General features: G+C 43.9%; 1 protein-coding gene across 2 annotated transcripts in view; it reads left to right on the forward strand.

Annotated features, from left to right (window-relative positions):
• Positions 1 to 18,663, forward strand: part of LOC307099569 (proton-coupled amino acid transporter 1) — a 40,349-nt gene extending 21,686 nt beyond the window's left edge. For both annotated transcript variants that reach the window (XM_079771282.1, XM_079771281.1), the window contains 3 exons: positions 2,561 to 2,727; positions 5,773 to 5,942; positions 14,258 to 18,663. In XM_079771282.1, coding sequence (XP_079627408.1) covers positions 2,561 to 2,727; positions 5,773 to 5,942; positions 14,258 to 14,529 — 609 coding nt within the window. In that variant the 3' untranslated portion in view covers positions 14,530 to 18,663. The remainder of the gene's footprint in view (positions 1 to 2,560; positions 2,728 to 5,772; positions 5,943 to 14,257) is intronic.
• The last annotated feature ends 374 nt before the right edge of the window (positions 18,664 to 19,037 follow it).

Consider the following 19,037-nt stretch of genomic DNA (forward strand, 5'->3'; position numbering starts at 1 on the left):
AGAGCTGCACTGTGATTCTCTGGTGTCCTTGAGGAATGCTTTAAGGAATGCTGAGGAAATGCTATTAGAAATAATCTTCTGAGACTTAATGGCCAGTTAGTATACAGCATTTCAGGGATTTCATTGAAGTTCCTCAGCTCCAACTTTTGAAAATAAATTGTATGCAATTTGAGAATGTTTACATTCAAACCAGCTCTTTAGCACACCCATCTTCTGTATGTGCACTAAGCAATAGTACATGGCAATTAGGAATGTAGGGCCTGGAATGTAGAGTCTTCCTGCCAGAGAGTAGCTGCGTGACCTTGTGCAAGGACTTACCCTTCACTGTTTGCCTCTGAAAAGTGATTTTAATGATTAGTAATTATTAGGATTAAGTGAGATATATGTTAAGTGCTTCACAGAATCCCTGACATATGATGAGCATTGAATAATTTTTATTAATGATATCAATTTTATTATTAAATCAATAAACGTGTGAATACTTTCTCTGCCCTGGATCATTGGTGTGCCATATTTTCTTTGTATGAATGAGTAGCCTTCACTCCTAGCTTAGCTTCCCCTCATTATTGCTGTGATTTCACCAAATTCTTCTCCTAAAGAGAGAAGTCTGCCAGTCAGTTGTACCTAATTTGATTTTTATTTTTCATAATAAAGGCACAGAATTCTCTGAAAAAAATAATTATTAGCTCTCCTGGCCAAGGACTTAGGAAATGAGAAGGCACTTCTCCTTTCATAGAATTTATTTTTGTCCCCATTTGATTTCCCAATCATGTTCTATATGCTACTATGAAAACCTAGGAGCCTGACAAATTTTTGTCAAAATAGAGAGGAATTGTCCCTGTAGTGCTGATGGACTGTGTGAAGGCTCTAACATCATGGGGGAGGCTTTCAGAGTGGTTGTGTAGAGGTTGTCCTGAGATTTTAAACTTTTCCTGTGTTCCTTCTCGGGGCTTCTCATCACCCAGGAAGAATGTCTCACCTTGATTCACAAACACCAGTGGTTTCCCTGCTGCTGGGGCAGAGGCCTGAATGGCCCCGTATTGCAGCAGTGAGAAAGTGGCCCCAAGTACTCAGGACTGGGAAGAAGAGGTTGAGTAAATGTGGAAGGATGCCTGGAAGCCCTGGGTTCTCAAAGAGCATTGTACTGAGTTTATCAGTTTTCCCTAATAGTACAGTGCAGAAGTTATTCTTTGCTTCATTTCATTAGCCAAGACTTGAATATGGAGTCATTCTGTAATCACGATCATCTGTTACTTCAAGATGTTTCTGTTTTCTATTTTTACAATAGAGAGAACACTGCTATTTTGACTGATAGTTTGGATTTGAGGACTGTTGAGCATGTCTGGGTAAAGTGCCACTGCTCACTGCTCACCGTGCTCTCTCTCTGTTTGCACCGCAGGCCCAGGCCTGGCGGACATGGAGGAGAGGGATCCCTGCCCTCTGTCTCTTTAGACTCTCCATAGGAGGAAGCTGAAGGAAAGCTTAGAAACTGACTCTTATTGCATATGGATCAACTGTAGCTTGAGACCCTTGAGGTGGCAGGATGGGGGTTGCTGAAAGCCAGTTGGAAATGCAGAGCTGTTGCTCCCCTCAGAGCACCAGGCTTTGGCTCGTGGTGTCTGCTGGGGTGTGTCTGGCACAGACCTGCTCTGCCTCATGGCCACAGGCACTGGAGGCAAATCAGTGTAATGACAAGGTCAGAGATAGTTTGTAGTCATTGCATTGTGCTGCTTTTCCTTGTCAGTCGTGCCAGAAGCAGTTGATGGCAGATTGTGAAGATTGTCACAATCATACCTGCTGTCTTCCCTGTTCCTAAGTGAACCAGTCTTCCTAATCTTTCCTTTGCTTTAGCGAAGGTTAAAGAATGTCCTGTGCTGTGAGGGAGGAGATGGCAAGGGTCAATGGTTTGAAATAGGAGTTTAGAAACTGGGTTTTGTTATATATCTGCAAGATCCTGAATAAACAAGATCCTCTATTAAGTCATGCAGCACCTCAGTTCCTCTAACTTGGAAGTTTAACTTGTCACTGCTGATGTTTACCCCTTTTGAGGTAAGGAAACCATTTCTGTGGACTAGAGTGGCCGTTTTCCCTGACCTGTGTGTTGTATTCTTTAGACAGATTAGCAAAGCTATGATCTCAGATGAGCTACACCTGACCTGTGCCACCACCAGTATCTGTTCCAGGGGGGCATGATGCAAAAGGGTCTGTTAGTTGCCAGGTGGCTGCATACAAGGGGCAAAGAGAACTCCCAGCCTACAGTAATCTCAGAGCAGGAGGCAGAGTGTTAGCCTGGACCAGGAGTCCTGAGTTTCAGTCTTGCCACCTAACCTCTCAGGACTTCTCTGTTGAGATTATGGGCTCTATGTCTCAAGCTCTGAGAGGAGAGCTTCTGAGGAAACAACTTGCATTTATTTGTTTGTCTGTCTAATAAAGGACGGATTTGCTTTTGGGGAATTCTAAGGATAAAGAAATTACTTTTTTCTGAAAATACTACATTTTCTTCTTGGCCATTAATATTGCTCTTTGCTGTGTTTTCTCTTCTCTCTCACTACTCTCATAGGTTCTGCCCCTTGAAAACAAAATGAAGGATCCCCGGAAATTTCCAGTCATCCTGTATGTGGGAATGGCCATTGTCACTACCCTCTACATCAGCCTGGGATGTTTGGGGTACCTGCAATTTGGAGCTGCTATCCAAGGCAGCATAACCCTCAACCTGCCCAACTGCTGGTAAGTGGGTGAGGATGGAAGCCCGGGAACACTAGATATTTTTTTAAATCACTGTAATAGGTCAGAATGTAGATTCTTTCTCTTACTTATCTCTTAAGTCAGCCTGCTTCACTTTAATTTTTTTTGGTGTGTGTGTGTGAATCCTCACCCGAGATATTTTTCCATTGCTTTTAGATAGAGTGGAAGAGGAGACCCATCGCGCGCTGCCTGTATCTTAATCTTTCTCCACATCAGGGCTCCTCCTTGTTACCTGTGTGAGCTGCCTAACGTTCAGTGCAATCATGCATTGGAGAGAACACTCAGTCCAATCATGCCTTGTGGAGAACTCCTCAAAGGCTTCCCCTTGCCTTCCTAATGTGCCTCATCCAATTCCCATTCAGTGAGGGGGAATTGGTCTAGGAGTTGCTCTTTTTGAGAAACTCTGAGGTCTCACTGATCACACTTCAGGTCTCAGTGAGATGCCCCTTCTCTCTGCTCCCATAAGTTCCCAATAGGCTTTTTATTCCTTTGCGTTGTAATGGTTCGTCTGCCTGTACTGTGATCTCCTTGCACTGTAAGCTGTATGAGGGCAGCAACCGTCCATTTCTCCATTTTATCCCAGCACTTGGTATGATCATCACCCAGGGAATGATTTTGAACCAAAAGGAGGGATAAATGCTGAGACTGAAGCATTTTCTACATGAGGAGATGTTATCATGAAGCAGCTGGGGCGTAGAGGACAGAGGTGATCTGCCATGTACTAGCTCTGTGGCCTTGGACAAATCACAGCTTCTTGCTGCCTCAGTTCCCTCTTTTGGGAATGAGGAATAGTCATTTCTTCCTGCCAGGATTGCCATTAATATCAAATGATATGCGTGAGAAAGAGCTTTGTAATAGTATGTTGGTGTCATGGAGAAGTAGGATGTTGCCCTAGCTTTAGTCTTTGTTTGGATGAGTCTATGGAGGCATATCCTGAATGGATTGGTTGATAAGCTGATTGATATACTATTTCTCCCTGGAACTCTGAGCCTAGAAGGGCCAAGTATCTAGTCCATTCACCTTAAACCAGTCCAAATAGAGGGGGAGAGAGGGCACATCTGCTTAGTCCCCAGCCTCTGCTGCGCCTCTCCCGTGCAGTCACTGACTTGGTATGCACATGGAGCCCTCTCACCTTGGACCAAGGGTTTTTGGGGCTCTTCTATATCTCACTTTCCTTAACTCTTGGTTGCTGTATTATAGGAAAACAGACATATTGAAATGCTTCCTAAAAAGGTAGATGTCACAGGGTGTGTCCTAAGCAACAGTTCTGTTTTGAAGATTAAAATTTCATTATGGAGAGCAGCTGCGAGCAGACACAGACGCTTGCTGAGTGCCCTGGGGATCAGAATAACCTTTCGAGCTGGCCCGTTGATCTGCCTATGTGTTTTTTAGAGCTCTGATTGGTGAGGCATTGTGCAAGGGCAGCTTGAGAAAATTGAGAAAAATGTTTATTCAGTAGTCTGTGTTTAGCAAAGGATACCCTAGTCAGTTTGTTATGTGGACAGCCAACTGGTAGCCCTGAAATGGGTCATTGTTTTTTTAGAAACTCTTTCTTTATCTTTCCCTCTGATGCTTGCTTTTACATTCCCTATCGAGAATCAGATGGTAGCTCGGCATAACAAGATTTGTGGATCAAGAGCAGCAGAAGCAGCCCACATAATATAAAGCCATAGATGGGCATCTGTCTCCTTTCCTCTGAGATTTTAAACCCAGCTATTCTAATCTTTCTGCCTCAATTCAGGTGCAATTTATTTGGCCTGCAGGTGGCTATTCTGATTCCACACTTCCCTGAACTCCAGCAAGCTTTGGTGCTGCCTGAGTTTAATTATAGAGCCACCAGCTGATTTTTCCAAAGAGTTTTTATTATCTATTCTTAGAGCAAGTAAGACCTTTTGTCAAACTCAGTCTCTCCTGGGGTATTATGCTTCTAGCATAAGAACATGTTTCAGGTATTAAGTTCAACCACAGAGAAATTCAGTGCATGTTATATACAATATAATCATCACTTTTAAATAGATTTCCAACAAGGGAGGGAGACCAGTGTTTCTCGCTGTTCAGCCCCTGAGGGTCTTGTTTGACATGGAGTTTTGCTTAGGGACAGAGTAGTCTTCCATTTAATGGTCCTGTGAGATCCATAAGTGCTTGTAAGGCTTTTATTCTACTCTGCATAGTCGTAGGCATGGGGTAGACAGAGGTATCTCCCGACGAGTTAATGGTCTTCTTGAGAAGCTGCACATGAAGCAGTGGTAGGAAGACGGCTGCAGTGGGGTGGAAAGATGGATTCTGCTCCTGCCCCTTGATCCTGCCGGTCATCTGATTCCAGGGAGCTCTGAATTGGATGGGGAGGATATTAATAAACAGGCTTGTTACATTTATTTGTATTTTTAATTGTTTTATGCTTGAAAGGATATATGCCTCTGGTAAAGATTCCAAATGTTCAAAGGTATACAGAAAAGGTTAAGTTTCCACTCACCTCCTTTAGTCCCCAGTTCTACAACTTTCCATTTCAGAGGCATCCGTATCAACCAGTTTCTTGTGTTTTCTTCTGGAGATGTTTCATGCATGTAAGAGTGTCACATGTGTGTATGTGAGGGGGAATAGTTTTTCTCTTCTTAAAACGAATTGTAGCACACTGTAGACACTGTACTGCTTCATGATTTTTTCTCTTAATAGTATATCATAAAGCTAATCCCATGTGAGTTGTGTTTCACACTTTTTAACTGCTATATGGGGACACCATGATGTATTTAACCAGTTCTCCACTGATTAACATTTAAATCGTTTTCAGTCTTTTGTACTTAAATAATGCTGCAATGATATATTTTGAATGTAAGTTTATGTGCACATGTGCAAATATATCTGCAAGATAAATTGCTAGATATAAAATTGCTGGGTCCAAAAAACACATGCATTTGTAGCTTGGATAGAAATGGTCAAATCACAATGGGACCGGACCCTTTTGCACTATGCCTACTAGTATATGAGTGTGCGGTGCGGCTTTTGAATGTATCTGGGCTCTTTCTGCAGGTTGTATCAGTCAGTGAAGCTGCTCTACTCCATTGGCATCTTCTTCACCTATGCCATCCAGTTCTTCGTCCCAGCCGAGATCATCATCCCCTTCTTCGTGTCACGCGTGCCCGAGCATTGGGAGCTGGTGGTGGACCTGTTGGTGCGCACCATGCTGGTTTGCCTGACATGTGAGTAGAACATGGGAGAATTGCCTTGTTTGTTTTTTCCCAAGGGCACCCAGCCTCCAGGGCTTTCATGAGGGAGAGTTTACGTTGTTGTGAAATTGCCAGTGTGGGTGAACAGGAGGCTGGGCACGCTCCTGTTTCAGGGTTGAGGTGTGTCCAGATGGTTAGGTGAATTAATGACATATGTACTATACAGGACATGGGAATGGGAACTGACATTTATTTATCAATATGGTGCGAAATGCTACAGAGGTGGTTGAAAGTCATAGTAAAGATGTATAATTACTTACTATTCCATATAAAATACAGTAAAAGCCTAAAAGAGAGCCATTTCACCATATTCATAATGAGTACAGGTTACTTTGATAGGCGGTACATGTTTACTTGTTTTTTTCAAATGATCACTTTTGCAGTGTGACAGTCTGTTCCTTAGATTTCCTTTCAGCTGCATGATACTCCTCTAGACATTTTTGGATGTTGGTCTACATAAACGTTTCTTAGAAAATTTTCTGTCATTTAACCAGGTGTTTGATTGATCACTTTGTGTTTTATTCCTCTTCTCTGGACCACACACCCAGGGGTGTGAATTAAGAGATAAAATTTCATCCTATTTGCTGTTGGTTGAAACTGGTATAAATTTAAAACAAAACTTATTTATACTTTTTTCAAATTATGTGAGTTGATACAATAGAGAACCCCAAATGAATTGATCTGTGCCATTTAATTTAAAATACTAGGAGATTTGCAATTGCTTTTCAAATTGAAATTCTTAAATCATATATTTCTCTTTAGGCTATATTGGCTTTTTATTTTATTTTTATAATTTTTATTCTTTTGGGACAAGATGTTTTTCATAATACATTGAGACTTCCCTAGAAATTTTATTTTTATTCATTTCATGTTTGGAATAAATATAGGTCTCTATGATTTTTTAATTGAACCAGAATTGAGTGTTTAGGGATGAAATATGTGGATGTTGTCTGGCTTTCATTCATAGTATGGGAAATCAGAAATTATTTTATTGGTTGCCTGTTAGCAAGAGAAGGGCAGGCAGGCAGATTATCCATCCTCTTCAACCGCCCAAGCAAAATATTGTGAACAGCCTAGTGCCTCTCCAAGAATAGACCTCGTCAGGGGAACAGACAAATGCCTATTACAGGATAGACTAGTGCCTACCTGAGGATAGACCTCTTCAAGAGAATAGCCTAGAGATATTGCAGAATGGACCTCCTCAGGCGACCTGCAGTTCTTCTTTATGTTACTTTAAGTATAGTGGGTAGAAGCTTGTCATTCTGGATATCTGTGTGGAAAGAACTCACTGGAGTAAGGAAGTAAAGGCCTTTCCTTATGGCTTTCTGCTTTAATTTTGGACAGCACTCTGGAGGATTTATATCTGGGTGGAGCTGGAAAGGAATTGGGCAGAGGGTGGACGCCTTGATTTTTCCAGGCCCAGAGAGCTGATGGCAACCAAGAATCTGAATTCTCCTTGTAGCCTTTACTTGGTAGACCTTCAGTCTCTCTCTAGTCCAGCTCAATAGAAACAGCACACTCAGCAGCTAATCCAGGGCAGCCCACAGCTCACTGCTGGCCTAGAGCTACTGCAAAGGAAGGAAGGTGATATATTTTGCTTTTTAAGGCAGTAAATTGCCTTAATGTGTGCTGATAGGATTCTTGGACTCTAGATTTTACCCATGTCTTCTGACAGCAACTGCGGATGCTTTGATTCAGATATGTCTGTTTTATCTGTGAATGGATTAGCCTTAAGTATCGAGGAGATTGATTCCACATGCAGGTGTTTATAATGTCAACTCTCAGGGCCCCAATCCTTTGATCCAAAGGGCATTGGGAGTAAGGGTGGAGGTAATTCACGTGATTTGCTTTGTTTCAAAGTGATGCCTCTAGGACCGTGGTCGGCAAACTGCGGCTCGAAAGCCACCTGCGGCTCTTTGACCCCTTGAGTGTGGCTCTTTCACAAAATACCACAGCCTGGGCGAGTCTGTTTTGAAGAAGTGGCGTTAGAAGAAGTTTAAGTTTAAAAAATTTGGCTCTCAAAAGAAATTTCAATCGTTGTACTGTTGATATTTGGCTCTGTTGACTAATGAGTTTGCCGACCACTGCTCTAGGAAAACTAGGTCTGTCTAGGTGAATTGTGCTGTAACTGCATAGATAGTAGCTCTCCCTGACCAAATAGCTGGGCAGTGATGCTGGGCCTGATTCCTCTCTCAGCCTCATTTCCTTCTCAAGTCTGGCTTTAGCCTTCAGTAGCATATGTCTTGCTTCCTGCCAGATTTCTTTCTGCTGCTCCCTGCAGGAGCCACCAGTCTCTGATTCACAGATTCTCATGATTCTCATGCTGTCCTTAGATGCCTTTGGTTTTTGCTTCACTTTTTCTGGCTCTGTCTGTGGGTCTCGCCTTTCTTCTACAGCATCATGCTCAAAGGACTCAATCTGCTTTTGATCTTTAAGCGCGTTCAGTTGTTTTTTCCCTTCTGTGATCTCTTGTGACTTAGTATTGCATTGTCATCCTATTAAGGGATGCAGCCCCTTCATCTCTGAGCACTCTGGCTTCCCTAGCCTTCCCTGGAGACTCTGAAGTAATTGTGGGATTCAGGAGAGGCCTTTCACTCTAGCACCAATTTAAATGTATTTATGTGAGTTCATTTTGGTTTTGTTTCTTTGTACTTTCAGATGTTTTTTGCATAAGGTTAATTGGTATGTGATTTTAGAGCTTTGATGTAATTCATTATTTTCAGTTATACCCATACATTTTAATGGCAACTTGTTTTAATTTATTTCTGGTGTTTTCTTGTCTTTGCCTCAATTTTTCCTCTTCTTCCTCAAGGGGAGCAAGGCAATTTGGTCCAGCCTCAAATTTTTTATATCCAATTGAAATTAAACATTCTCATCACTCTCCTCTATCCCCCAAAGATGGCTCTGCTTTTAAAAAATATATGTTTTTATTGATTTCAGAGAGAGGAAGGGGGAGAGAGATAGAAACATCAATGATGTGAGAGAATCATTGATTGGCTTCCTCCTGCACACTCCCCACTGTGGACCGAGCCCACAACCTGGGCATGTCCCCTGACCGGAATCGAACCACAACCTCCTGGTTCATGGGTCGACGCTGAACCACTGAGGCACACTGGCCAGGTGCTCTGTCTACTTTTTGATGTTAAGTTTTAGAATTCTGGGGAGGAGGGGCTGGGAAAATATGCATGCCAGAGAATGGTGCTCATTTTGCTATGATTTCAGTATTTGCTTTCAGCCCATATGTTTAGAAATGTCAACTCTGCAGGTCACCTTATGTCCCAAGCTTGTGTCGGAGAGGCTGGCTCCATCTGGGGAGCGGAGAGGTGCAGGAAGAATACTTTTTTAGGATTCCATGAGGCACTAACCTGTCCTTCAGTGGTTGGTACTAATTGTCTATGGTGTTTGCCATGTGAAACATTTCACTTCAGTTAGCTATGAGAATTTCAGAAACCTATTTTTGAAGTGTAATAACATAAAACCATATCAACTGAGAGGCCTGTTCAGATTACAATGCATACTTCTAAAACATTCCAGGAGCCAGACCCTTTAGAGCATAAAGCTTCCAAATCCAGAGTGGCTTCTCAGCAACTTTTGGCCTTCCATACTTCTTGGTCTTGCAGCTAAATGAAGAAGGAAGCAGCATAAATTAGCTGTGCCTGGGCCCCAGCTCCGGGAACCCTCGTTAGGCCTCAACTATAAGATAGGAAGGGCATCCCATCACTAAGGTTTCTCTCCAGTTTAAAATTCTGTGATTCTGTACAGCTACTTTGAGCCTGATTTTAGATTTTGACCAAAATATTGCTTGAAAAAATAAAGTTAATGTAAAGATATTTGGAGAATGTCTATATCTGAGATTTTTGAGGAAGAAATTCCCAATATCCCACTGACTTAACAAAATAATTTTCTTTTGCATATTCTGCGTGAATCCTCATGGGTGCATTTAAAAAATAGTTTCAATCATAGTATACACATAACTTTGTTGCATTTTATTGAATATTATATCATGAATATACATACCCTTCATAAATATTTTCATGACTGCATGATATTCCATTATATTGCTGGATCATATTTACTAAACTACTCCTTTAGTGTTAGACATGTAGGTTGTTTCCCTTGCTTTTGTATTTTTTAAAATTTATATTTCAACTAAATGAAACTATATATTCTGTCTAAGACTATAATTAATTTAAAGGTAGATTTCTAGATTTAGAGTAACACGGGTGGGCTTTCCCACCATCAATCATAATAAAATGGCAGAAAAGAGCTTTCAGACCCAGGAGCTGTAAGTGTCCAATTGGGATATGATTTTAGATCATATTTCTGTAAGTGTGTATTTGTTCTTTTAAGTTCTTTCTCTCTTGTGCATTAGTCAGCTCTTTCTGTTGCTGGCCTAAAACCACAGGCCCCAGAATCCCAATCAGTTCCTTCTCTGAACATGGCCGTTTGCCTCATGTTGCTTCAGCTGTTAGAAGATCACTCTTATAGTTTTTTTAACCCAAAGGGAAGATGTTTTGTAATACCATTGGAGCCTCTTGACTGATCACGAGGTCCAGCTGAGTTGTCCTCAGCCCCGCTTTCTGTTGCTGCTACAGCGAGCTATGGACCTGCAGTTGGGAGTGTGCTATCTTCCTCTTTTATGGGGTGTTCTTTTGTGGGAAAGTGCAGAGAGAGTGGGAGAGGGTGGTTCCAGTTGGCTATGTCCTGAGATCTCTACCTTCTTGAGTTTCTCTTTCTAGAGAGCTTTAACTCATAAGAACATTTAAAAGTTTTAGTTGCTCCCATATATTTCCTAAGTACCTGATTCCTGCCTCTGGAATTAGTTAAAACTAGTTTGCCACATTTTGCATGGTGGCAAAACAGATATCCTTGCTGTTGAACCCTTGGGGCTTTATGCTACTTTGGGTCCTCTTCTCTTTCTCTTCCCCCAGATTAGTGGGAGGCTCATTCTTCTTGCCTTCTCCCCCCATTATCTTTCTCCAATGCCAGGCTTTACTTAGGGTTCAGTTGTAGTATCTGGTTCATCTTAAGTATGCTTATCTTATTTATCCTTTGCAGTAAAAACAAGAACAAATTTTTAGATTGCTTTTTAAAATGTCATGATGAAGTGTAACATCTCTGTTCAATCTGAGAAAAGATTCTGATCACACAAGCTTCTGTTTCTCTTTCCACTTAATTCTTATCTCAGAGTAGATGGAGCACATCTACCTTCACTTCACACCCGTATCATGAATGTCCATCTGCCCTTCAGGTTACTGTGAGAGATGGAAAGGAAATGGCAGACTTGGAGCTGGGAAGGGGCCAGGCAGGTCATCTGTCTTGTCTCCTCCTGGGGCTCACTGTCCCTGATAAAGGCCTCCCTTCTCTTAAGCAAGTGGAGCAGCCATGGGAACCAGAGACTGGCACCGGAGGAATAACACACTCCCTTCAATGGTACAAAACCAGGGCGAGAGGCTGTTTTGGCACAACCGTGTGTTCGAGGAGTGGAGTCCCGTCCCTCACTCTGCTGTGCCGTTTCCACTTTCTCTAAAAATCACTAGAAAAAATATCTTTGGGTGAGGATTAACAGGAAAAAAAAAAAATGACGAGAGCCAACACAACAGTAATAAATTAAAATCATACCTATATTTTTTGTCAGATTGGCAAAAAATATGTATTTTTTGGTGTGCTGCAGAATTTTAGTTAGTTTATGAGTACCATAAGATGAAAAGGGTTGAAAATCACTGCACCAGACATTCTACTGTGTTGGAAGTATTCTGGTCTGTGTTGTCCAGGACAGTAGTCATAGGCACAGGTGGCTGGTAAGTCCTGGAAATGTGGCCAGTGTGAATGAGGAACTGAATTCATATCAGTTTAAATAGTTGGGGACCACGCATGGGACCCCACAGCTGCAGAGTACGTATGAGACAGGAGATGTGAATCTTCTCCTCCCCTGATAAATCTCAGTTCCCACAGGCCTCTCTTCTTATTGCAGGGAGTGGTATTCCAGTTTAAAAGTAAGTGTTTTTCACAAAACCTGGCCAGTAAGTAAAACCCAGGAATTTCATCTCATGTTCAGCCAAAGAGGCAGCGATTGATTGAATGATTGATTGATTGATTGATTTACACAGTCCATCTGAAGGGTAAAATTGGCTGCATTAAATTGAGATGTTCTGACAATCTCACCAGTGTGACACCTTTCTCAGAGCAATTTGACTACATTGTTGCTTTATGAAGTTAGAACTAAACCCCCCATGGCAAATGTACCCCTCAGGGCTCAGGGAGATAATAGGTGTGCCCTCGATGGCTCTCAGTTGGAGGCCAGCAATGGAGAAGACAACCCATGAAAATACATTTGATTACTAATGAGTTAAGGATACATTTTTCACAAGCAGCAAAATATAAGCTAATGATAATATTAACTGTATTGCATGCCTGTTGTACAACAGGCCTTTTGTTAGGTGCTTGTATAATCAACCTCCTTGGCCATCATGACATCTTTGTGACATAGGAGCTATTAGTATCCTCATTTTTCCCACAAGAAAACTAGAGAATAGAAAGGAGCCATAACTTCCCCAATGTCGCTCAGTAGAGCCAGGGTTCAAACACAAGAGCCTAATTCCAGAGCCCATAATCCTCTGTAGCCTTGTGAAACATTGGTCTTCACCTCCAGTGGAAAGCTGAGTTAGATGGGAAGAGTGGGGTCCCTGGGCACTGGGTCAATGTGGTCAGTGAAGCCTCCTCCCCTTGGTTTTAAACAGCACTGTCTGACCAGCTTAGCAGTGGTCCAGTCATTGGTATGGTAGGGAACCTGATGGCATTTCCTAAAGCAGCCCCCATTCATCCTCGTCAGTTCACCTTCCTCTCATACTAGTACACCCGGGCCTAAGTTTCCGGTGTGGGAGCCCATTACTAGCTTGCCCTGGCACAGGGACGTGGTCATTGTGTCTGCAGTCAGCCTGCACACAGAACTGCTGTGGAACCTCAGTTCTCGAGCTTAATTCGTTGTGGAAGGCTGTTCGAGAAGTGATTTGTTTGAAAACTGAATTATTTTTTTCCCATTAGAAATAATATAAATTAAATTAATCTGTTCCAGACTCACAAATGATTTCCTGTTTTAACCTTTCTTATATACAGTACAGGTCTAATAAACACTTCTTTTCTTAAACGTATCAAACAACCCCCTTCTGGCCTTAAAGAAATCACTTTCAGCACTCATTTCAGGGGTGTCTTTCAGGAGGTCAGTATGCAACATCTTTGCTTTTTCACATATCATTCCCTCCAAAATGCTATCACTGGCTAAATGCTTTTCTTCTATTCAAATCAACAATATTTCTACCTCTTCAGTTTCCTGTGGTTGTTGTTTTGTGAGCACTTTCACACCCTTAGCAACATGCTTTTAGCAACTCCACCAGTGCCTTTGCATAGCCATCTGGGTGCATCCCCTGCACCTACCCATCCCTGTGTGCCTGAGAGATGCTTTTGTCATGTTTAGGTATCAGCATGAAAGGGTTGTTGAGTTGAGAACCAAAATTTTGTTTGACAACAGAGAGTGAGAGGGGCGGGAAGAGAGAGAGAGAGAGAAACATCAATGTGAGAGAGACACATCAATTGGCTGCCTTTTCCATTGCCCCAACTGGAGCCCTTGACTGGAATCAAACCCATGATCCTGTCCATGGGCCAACACTCTAACCACTGACCCAAACTGGCCAGGGCTGGAGACATTTTTTTCATTAACAATTTGGTCAAGAACCAAATAGTTTGAGATCGGAGATGTTCAAGAACTGAGTCTTGACTGTACTTCTATTTTCCATGTATGGACATGCTCTGAAATGGGGCTTATCATAGTACTGTTCCAGAAGAAGGAGGGTTTTTCCCTATTTTGTTTCTTGTCAGTCAAGTAGAGATGTTTGTGTTGGAGGTATCCTCAGTGGTAAGTGAGGGAGCAGTGGCTCAGATATGGTCCACTTCCTTTTTGCTCTACACTGTCTCTCCCTTGGTAGGACCAGATTGCTCTGGAATGTCATTTGATGGAAGTGATGCACAGTGATAGGCAAGCTGAAAGCCGGGTGACTAGATCCGGGAAATATGGGTTCCAGTCCCAGTTTTGTTGCTCTTGCATTGAGATTCAGGTTACTCCACCTCTCTGGGCATTTATTTTTCATCTGTGGATTAAAAGATTGGGCTGGATAATGTCTAAGTTTCCCGAGAGTTCTCCATTTTATGAGAAGGACACTTGCTAAAAATAGAATAGTGAGGTCTTTACCAGCTCTGGGCAGTCTTGAATATCCCTGTCCTCTCTCCCACAGGCATCTTGGCCATCCTCATTCCCCGCCTGGACCTGGTCATCTCCCTAGTGGGCTCCGTGAGCAGCAGTGCCCTGGCCCTCATCATCCCACCCCTCCTGGAGATCACCACCTACTACTCAGAGGGCCTGAGACCCCTCACCATCGCCAAGGACGCCCTGATCAGCATCCTGGGCTTTGTGGGCTTTGTGGTGGGGACGTATGAGGCTCTCTACGAGCTGATCCAGCCAAGCGCTGCTCCCAGTTTTATCAACTCCACCAGTGCCTTTGCATAGCCTTCTGGTGTATTTCCTGCACCTGCCCACCCCACCTCTGTTTGTTCCCTAGCACCTGGCTCCAGAGCCTCAGGGAGGGTCCAGGCTCTGGGGGAAATCAAGGTTGCTGTTCAGGAACCCTGCTACCTGGCACCTAGGTGCCCTGGGCCAGACCTGAGGGCAAGGGGGAGAGTGGGTAGCAGATATGCAGGAGGTACCTTTAGTGGCAGTGCCATCATTGTTCATTTGTACTTACTTTAACCCAGAGCTTTACAACTGTTTTCCCTCGTCATGCCTCCTCCCTTACTTGCCTCTCTCCTCTGACCCACCTCCCCCAAATTATTCTTGTTGCACAGCTCACTTTATTTAAAAATTTTAGCGTCTCCTTTTCTGGTCCAGGCCTAGATGAAATAAGTGAGAACTCCCCTCTTTAGAAAGCCGGGCCTATCTCTTTCTCATCTCTCTCCCCAATATTTTACCTCAATATTCACCTACCTATTCAAGTCTCCAGCAGGTGTCTGGATCTACCTAGTAGTTTAAAACCAGTCCCCAAAGCTGGAGTTTTTAATTTTTACTCTCTCTGGCTTGCTGTGACTGGCAATACCTCCTCTCTGATTCCTTATGTGGGTCACAATACTATATTCTTAGTTGCTTTAGCTCCCCAAAAATATCAAGTGCTGCCTCAATTGAAAATATTTATATTTTATTTAAAATTAGCTTTTGTTCTTAGACTCTCTAGATCGGGGGTTATTGTGACTCGTTCCTTCCTCAGTACACCCGTACTGAGCTGCTCCTGCTGAAAAGAAACTTACTGCAGAAAATGTCTGCTTAGGTCCTCAGCCCACATGGCTGAGCCCTCCAGAGGTTTTAATCAGGAGCATCTGAATGTGAACCTCTGTGGGAGGCATGGACTTTGCCTCCCATCGGCCAGCCTGATTTCATACTGAGAAGACATGAAGGACTCGGGAAATATTTGCCAGTGCACGAGGCCGAGGTAAAGGACGGCCGAGTGGGGTATGTTTCTGCCCACGGAGGCTTATAAAATGGTGGCTTTGTGCATTCAGGCCTGTTTTTGAGCCTCAGCTCCTGACATGCAAACAGCATGGCAGCATGCAGTTGTGCTGGGAAGACACCCACGCTGTTGCCATGGATGAGATGATGAGGTCATTTTGCATAGAGAGTATGAAATTAAGTTCAGAGAATTGACAGCAGCTGGTCTGACACTAAGTGTGGTGCTTGGTTGTTTACAATCAGCAGGGGATAGGGCAGACGCTGTCCCGTCCTGGCTGCCTTCATGGCCTGGACTCTAAAGGAACCACTTGCTTGGGATTTTGGTCTCCTGTGTTCTAAACACTAATTGTGACTCCTGTCCCTCCCCCTGAGTATCAGAAATGGCCTCAGGGTTGGCACACCTCAAGGTCAGCCTTCAGATTTGGGAACAAACTGCAGAGAAGGCCTGGCTTTTGGCTGCCCCTTCTTCCTTCTTGGTGTGAGAAGTCTCTCGGGGGGCATTAGTCATTAACGCCACTTCTTGAGCTGTGTCTGTGTATGTGTGTGTTCATGCATATGTGGTAGGATCCTGCTGTCCACTCCTGTCACCAGGCTCTTGGTTCCTTACCTGGAGCTACCGTTCACCCTGAAACTTGGGAGAGCAGCACAATTTTATCAGGGTTTTTGTTTTTGTGTTTCACCAAAGCTCGTAAGGGCTATGACCCACCTTTACAGCCCCAGTTTTTTCTTTCTTTCTCTCCCAAAGCCAAACTCTCTTATTGCAGTGACTCCTATGCTACCTAACTTAGGAAGATGAGATCGGTGGTGTCTTGGTCTCCCTTAGGGTAATGACACTTTTCATCCACTGTTCCTGCTCTTTGGTGGTCACTAACAGGTGCTCATATGACCAAGATTCTAGCTGGAGGTGGCAGCGGCCCTGCCCCCTGAAGCCTCAGGCTTAGAGGTTGTCAAAGTGGGTTCAGGAATCGCCATGTCCTGTTTGCAAGCCTGGGCTCCAGCAGTCTCCCCACAGTGGGCCTGAGAGCTGTTTTCAGTGAGAAGGTGCGTGCCAGGAGAGGGGGTCAGACGTGTGTCCTGCCCGCAGCTGCTGTGGTGGGGGCTTCTGTGCATGAAGGGAGCTGCTGGAAGCAGTCCTGTCCAGGTGGGCAGTGACACTGGGACTGTGATGCTGGGACACGAGGGCTGGATAGCACAATACTGAGGTTCTCTGGCCCCTGGTCTTAGCACAGTACAGGCTATTGCCTCAGGGTCCCTGACCTAGAGAACGTGGTGTATAGGAGAGGCGGCTCCAGCTTGGGGGCTTCTGGAAGCTTTGTGCATGGCCTTCACCCTGTTTGATCTCTTTCCTGGCTCCTGCTTTGAGAGCCGGATCGAATGGCTGCTTCAGAAGACCAGGCAAGGCGAACCCGTCAGTGGGCCTTTCTGGTTGTGTACTTGCACTGCACTTAGGTGTTGAGTAAAAGGGTCAGCCAGAGGATGGCAGGGGGAGGGACCCCTCCTCATCTGGAACCAGCCCTCTGGGCCAGCTGAGGGAAGCTTCCTCTTCTGCTGCCTGCGGGCCTCCTGTAGGCAGGAGCCCTTGGTTTCCCCTCACCGCTCCTTAGGAGCAGCTGCCCCGCCTCTTCCCGTGCCTCGCTGGAAAAAAGCTCCAGCATAAGTAGCAGTCTGATCAGGAGCAGCAGAGCAAAGGCTTCTGGGGTGTGAGGCTGCATCTGCCAAACCAAAGGCAAATCCTGGATTTTCTGGCCCAATACTGTTAGGCTCTGTGCCCCTCCCCCAATGCAGTACCAGATTTTTATTAGCTCAGAGGTAGCTGCTCAGAGCCCCTTGTTCCGTCCTGGAAACGCCACTATTGGGAGCACGTTTCCAGCTCCCTGTCGGCAGTGTACCTCCCCTTAAATGTAGGTGCTTGCTGGGAAGCGCATGACCTGGCATCTTCTATTCAATTTGCCTAGAGTTGTCATTATTCACAAGTGGCATTATTTATAGTGTGCTGCTGTCCGGCTACTAGGAGCCCTTCATCTGCACAAACCCTGGCCAGATATCTGAATGTATGGCAGGTCATAGCTGAGAATCTGCAGCTTATGCCCGCCCTCCTCCTCTGTCACTCACCACCCCAGCCATCTTCATTGGCTGATGCTCACTACTCACTCTCTACCTTCACAAAAGGTAAAAATTGTAATATTAGCAATTGTCTTAAAGTGATGATCCCACCAAATAGGAATGTTAGGAAAATCTTCCCCCTACCCCTGTATTCCTGTCTTGCCATTTTCTCCTCCATTTTCTCCCAAAATTGTAGAATATCACTTCTGTCTAACACTACATGTTTGCCTCATGTTTTTTTGGAAGTGCAAAATCTCAATGTCTGTTTACAGCTCTCTCTAGTCACCATCCACAGCAAGGGGGTTTGTATCAGTGGGTTTTATTTCATAGCTGATCAGCAGGCCCCAGCATTGGCCGTGGTCAGAACGCAAAGCTGGTTCCTCACAGCGGAGACACAAAGTACAAGAGGCATGACTTGGTGATTAGGGAGTCAGCTCCAAGTCTGCCTTTGAATTAAATTTTCCAGAGTACATTACAAATCTCCAAGACTGTTAGGGGAAGAGGAGACAGTGTGGGTTGTCTTTGAAATCATGATCGATACTTTTAGGCAATGGCCTTGCTGGCTGCAAGGCTGTTTGCTCTGACAGCATCAGTTTGTTGCATTTCTTCCCTGTTCTTTGTATACCACTGGGTCATTCCCTGGCCAGGGGACATAAATGGTGCTGATACAAGGTTATCAGAGTGCGTGTGGGGGGTGGGGGGGATAAGGGTGGAGGGTGCCTGTGTTCTTTTATTTAAATCAAGGTGATACTGGGGAAGCTATTTTACTTTAGTGAATGATAAAATTATGTGACTCTTGTCAAATGTGTCAGTGGATGTGTGAATAAGAGGAGTATGAAAAACTACTGTCCAGCAGATCTTTATAACCACACAGTACTGTGTATGTTGTATGTCTACATGAATGTATGTTGCCACATGGTATGTGTAGAGATGAGGATCATGCAGGGGCTAATAGAAGAAGATATTGTTTTGGGTTCTGCATACGGATCATGTGTTAAACTTTTCCTGTTCAATAAATGAATTTTATTTTTTATTTTTGAAGGTTGTAGTCTGTGTCTTTGTTTTCACTTAAAAAAAAAAAAAGTCACTCAGATCCCCTTACTTGATCCTAGGTCAAAATGTTTCTGGTGTATTTCATGGAGCTCATCTGGGGAGTAGTGTGAACAATAGAACCATCTATGGAATTGAGAGTTTCCCAAAAAGGGGCCAGGAAGTGATTTTTCTATTAGACAGTCCTGCCCTTCCTGTCTGCTCCTGCTTCGCCTGAAAACTTGAGTAGGAATTCTCAACCCTCCTGTGCCTATCAGAGGATCACATATACCAGGGGTTTTAGTTTCATGCATCAGTGTGGCTAGGCTATAGTGTTGAATAATGCAGTTATTCATTCAAACACTAACCTAGGTGTTTCTGTGAAG

This window comes from Cnephaeus nilssonii (assembly GCF_951640355.1).
Source record: "Cnephaeus nilssonii genome assembly, chromosome: 5".
Taxonomy (NCBI): Eukaryota; Metazoa; Chordata; class Mammalia; order Chiroptera; family Vespertilionidae; genus Cnephaeus; species Cnephaeus nilssonii.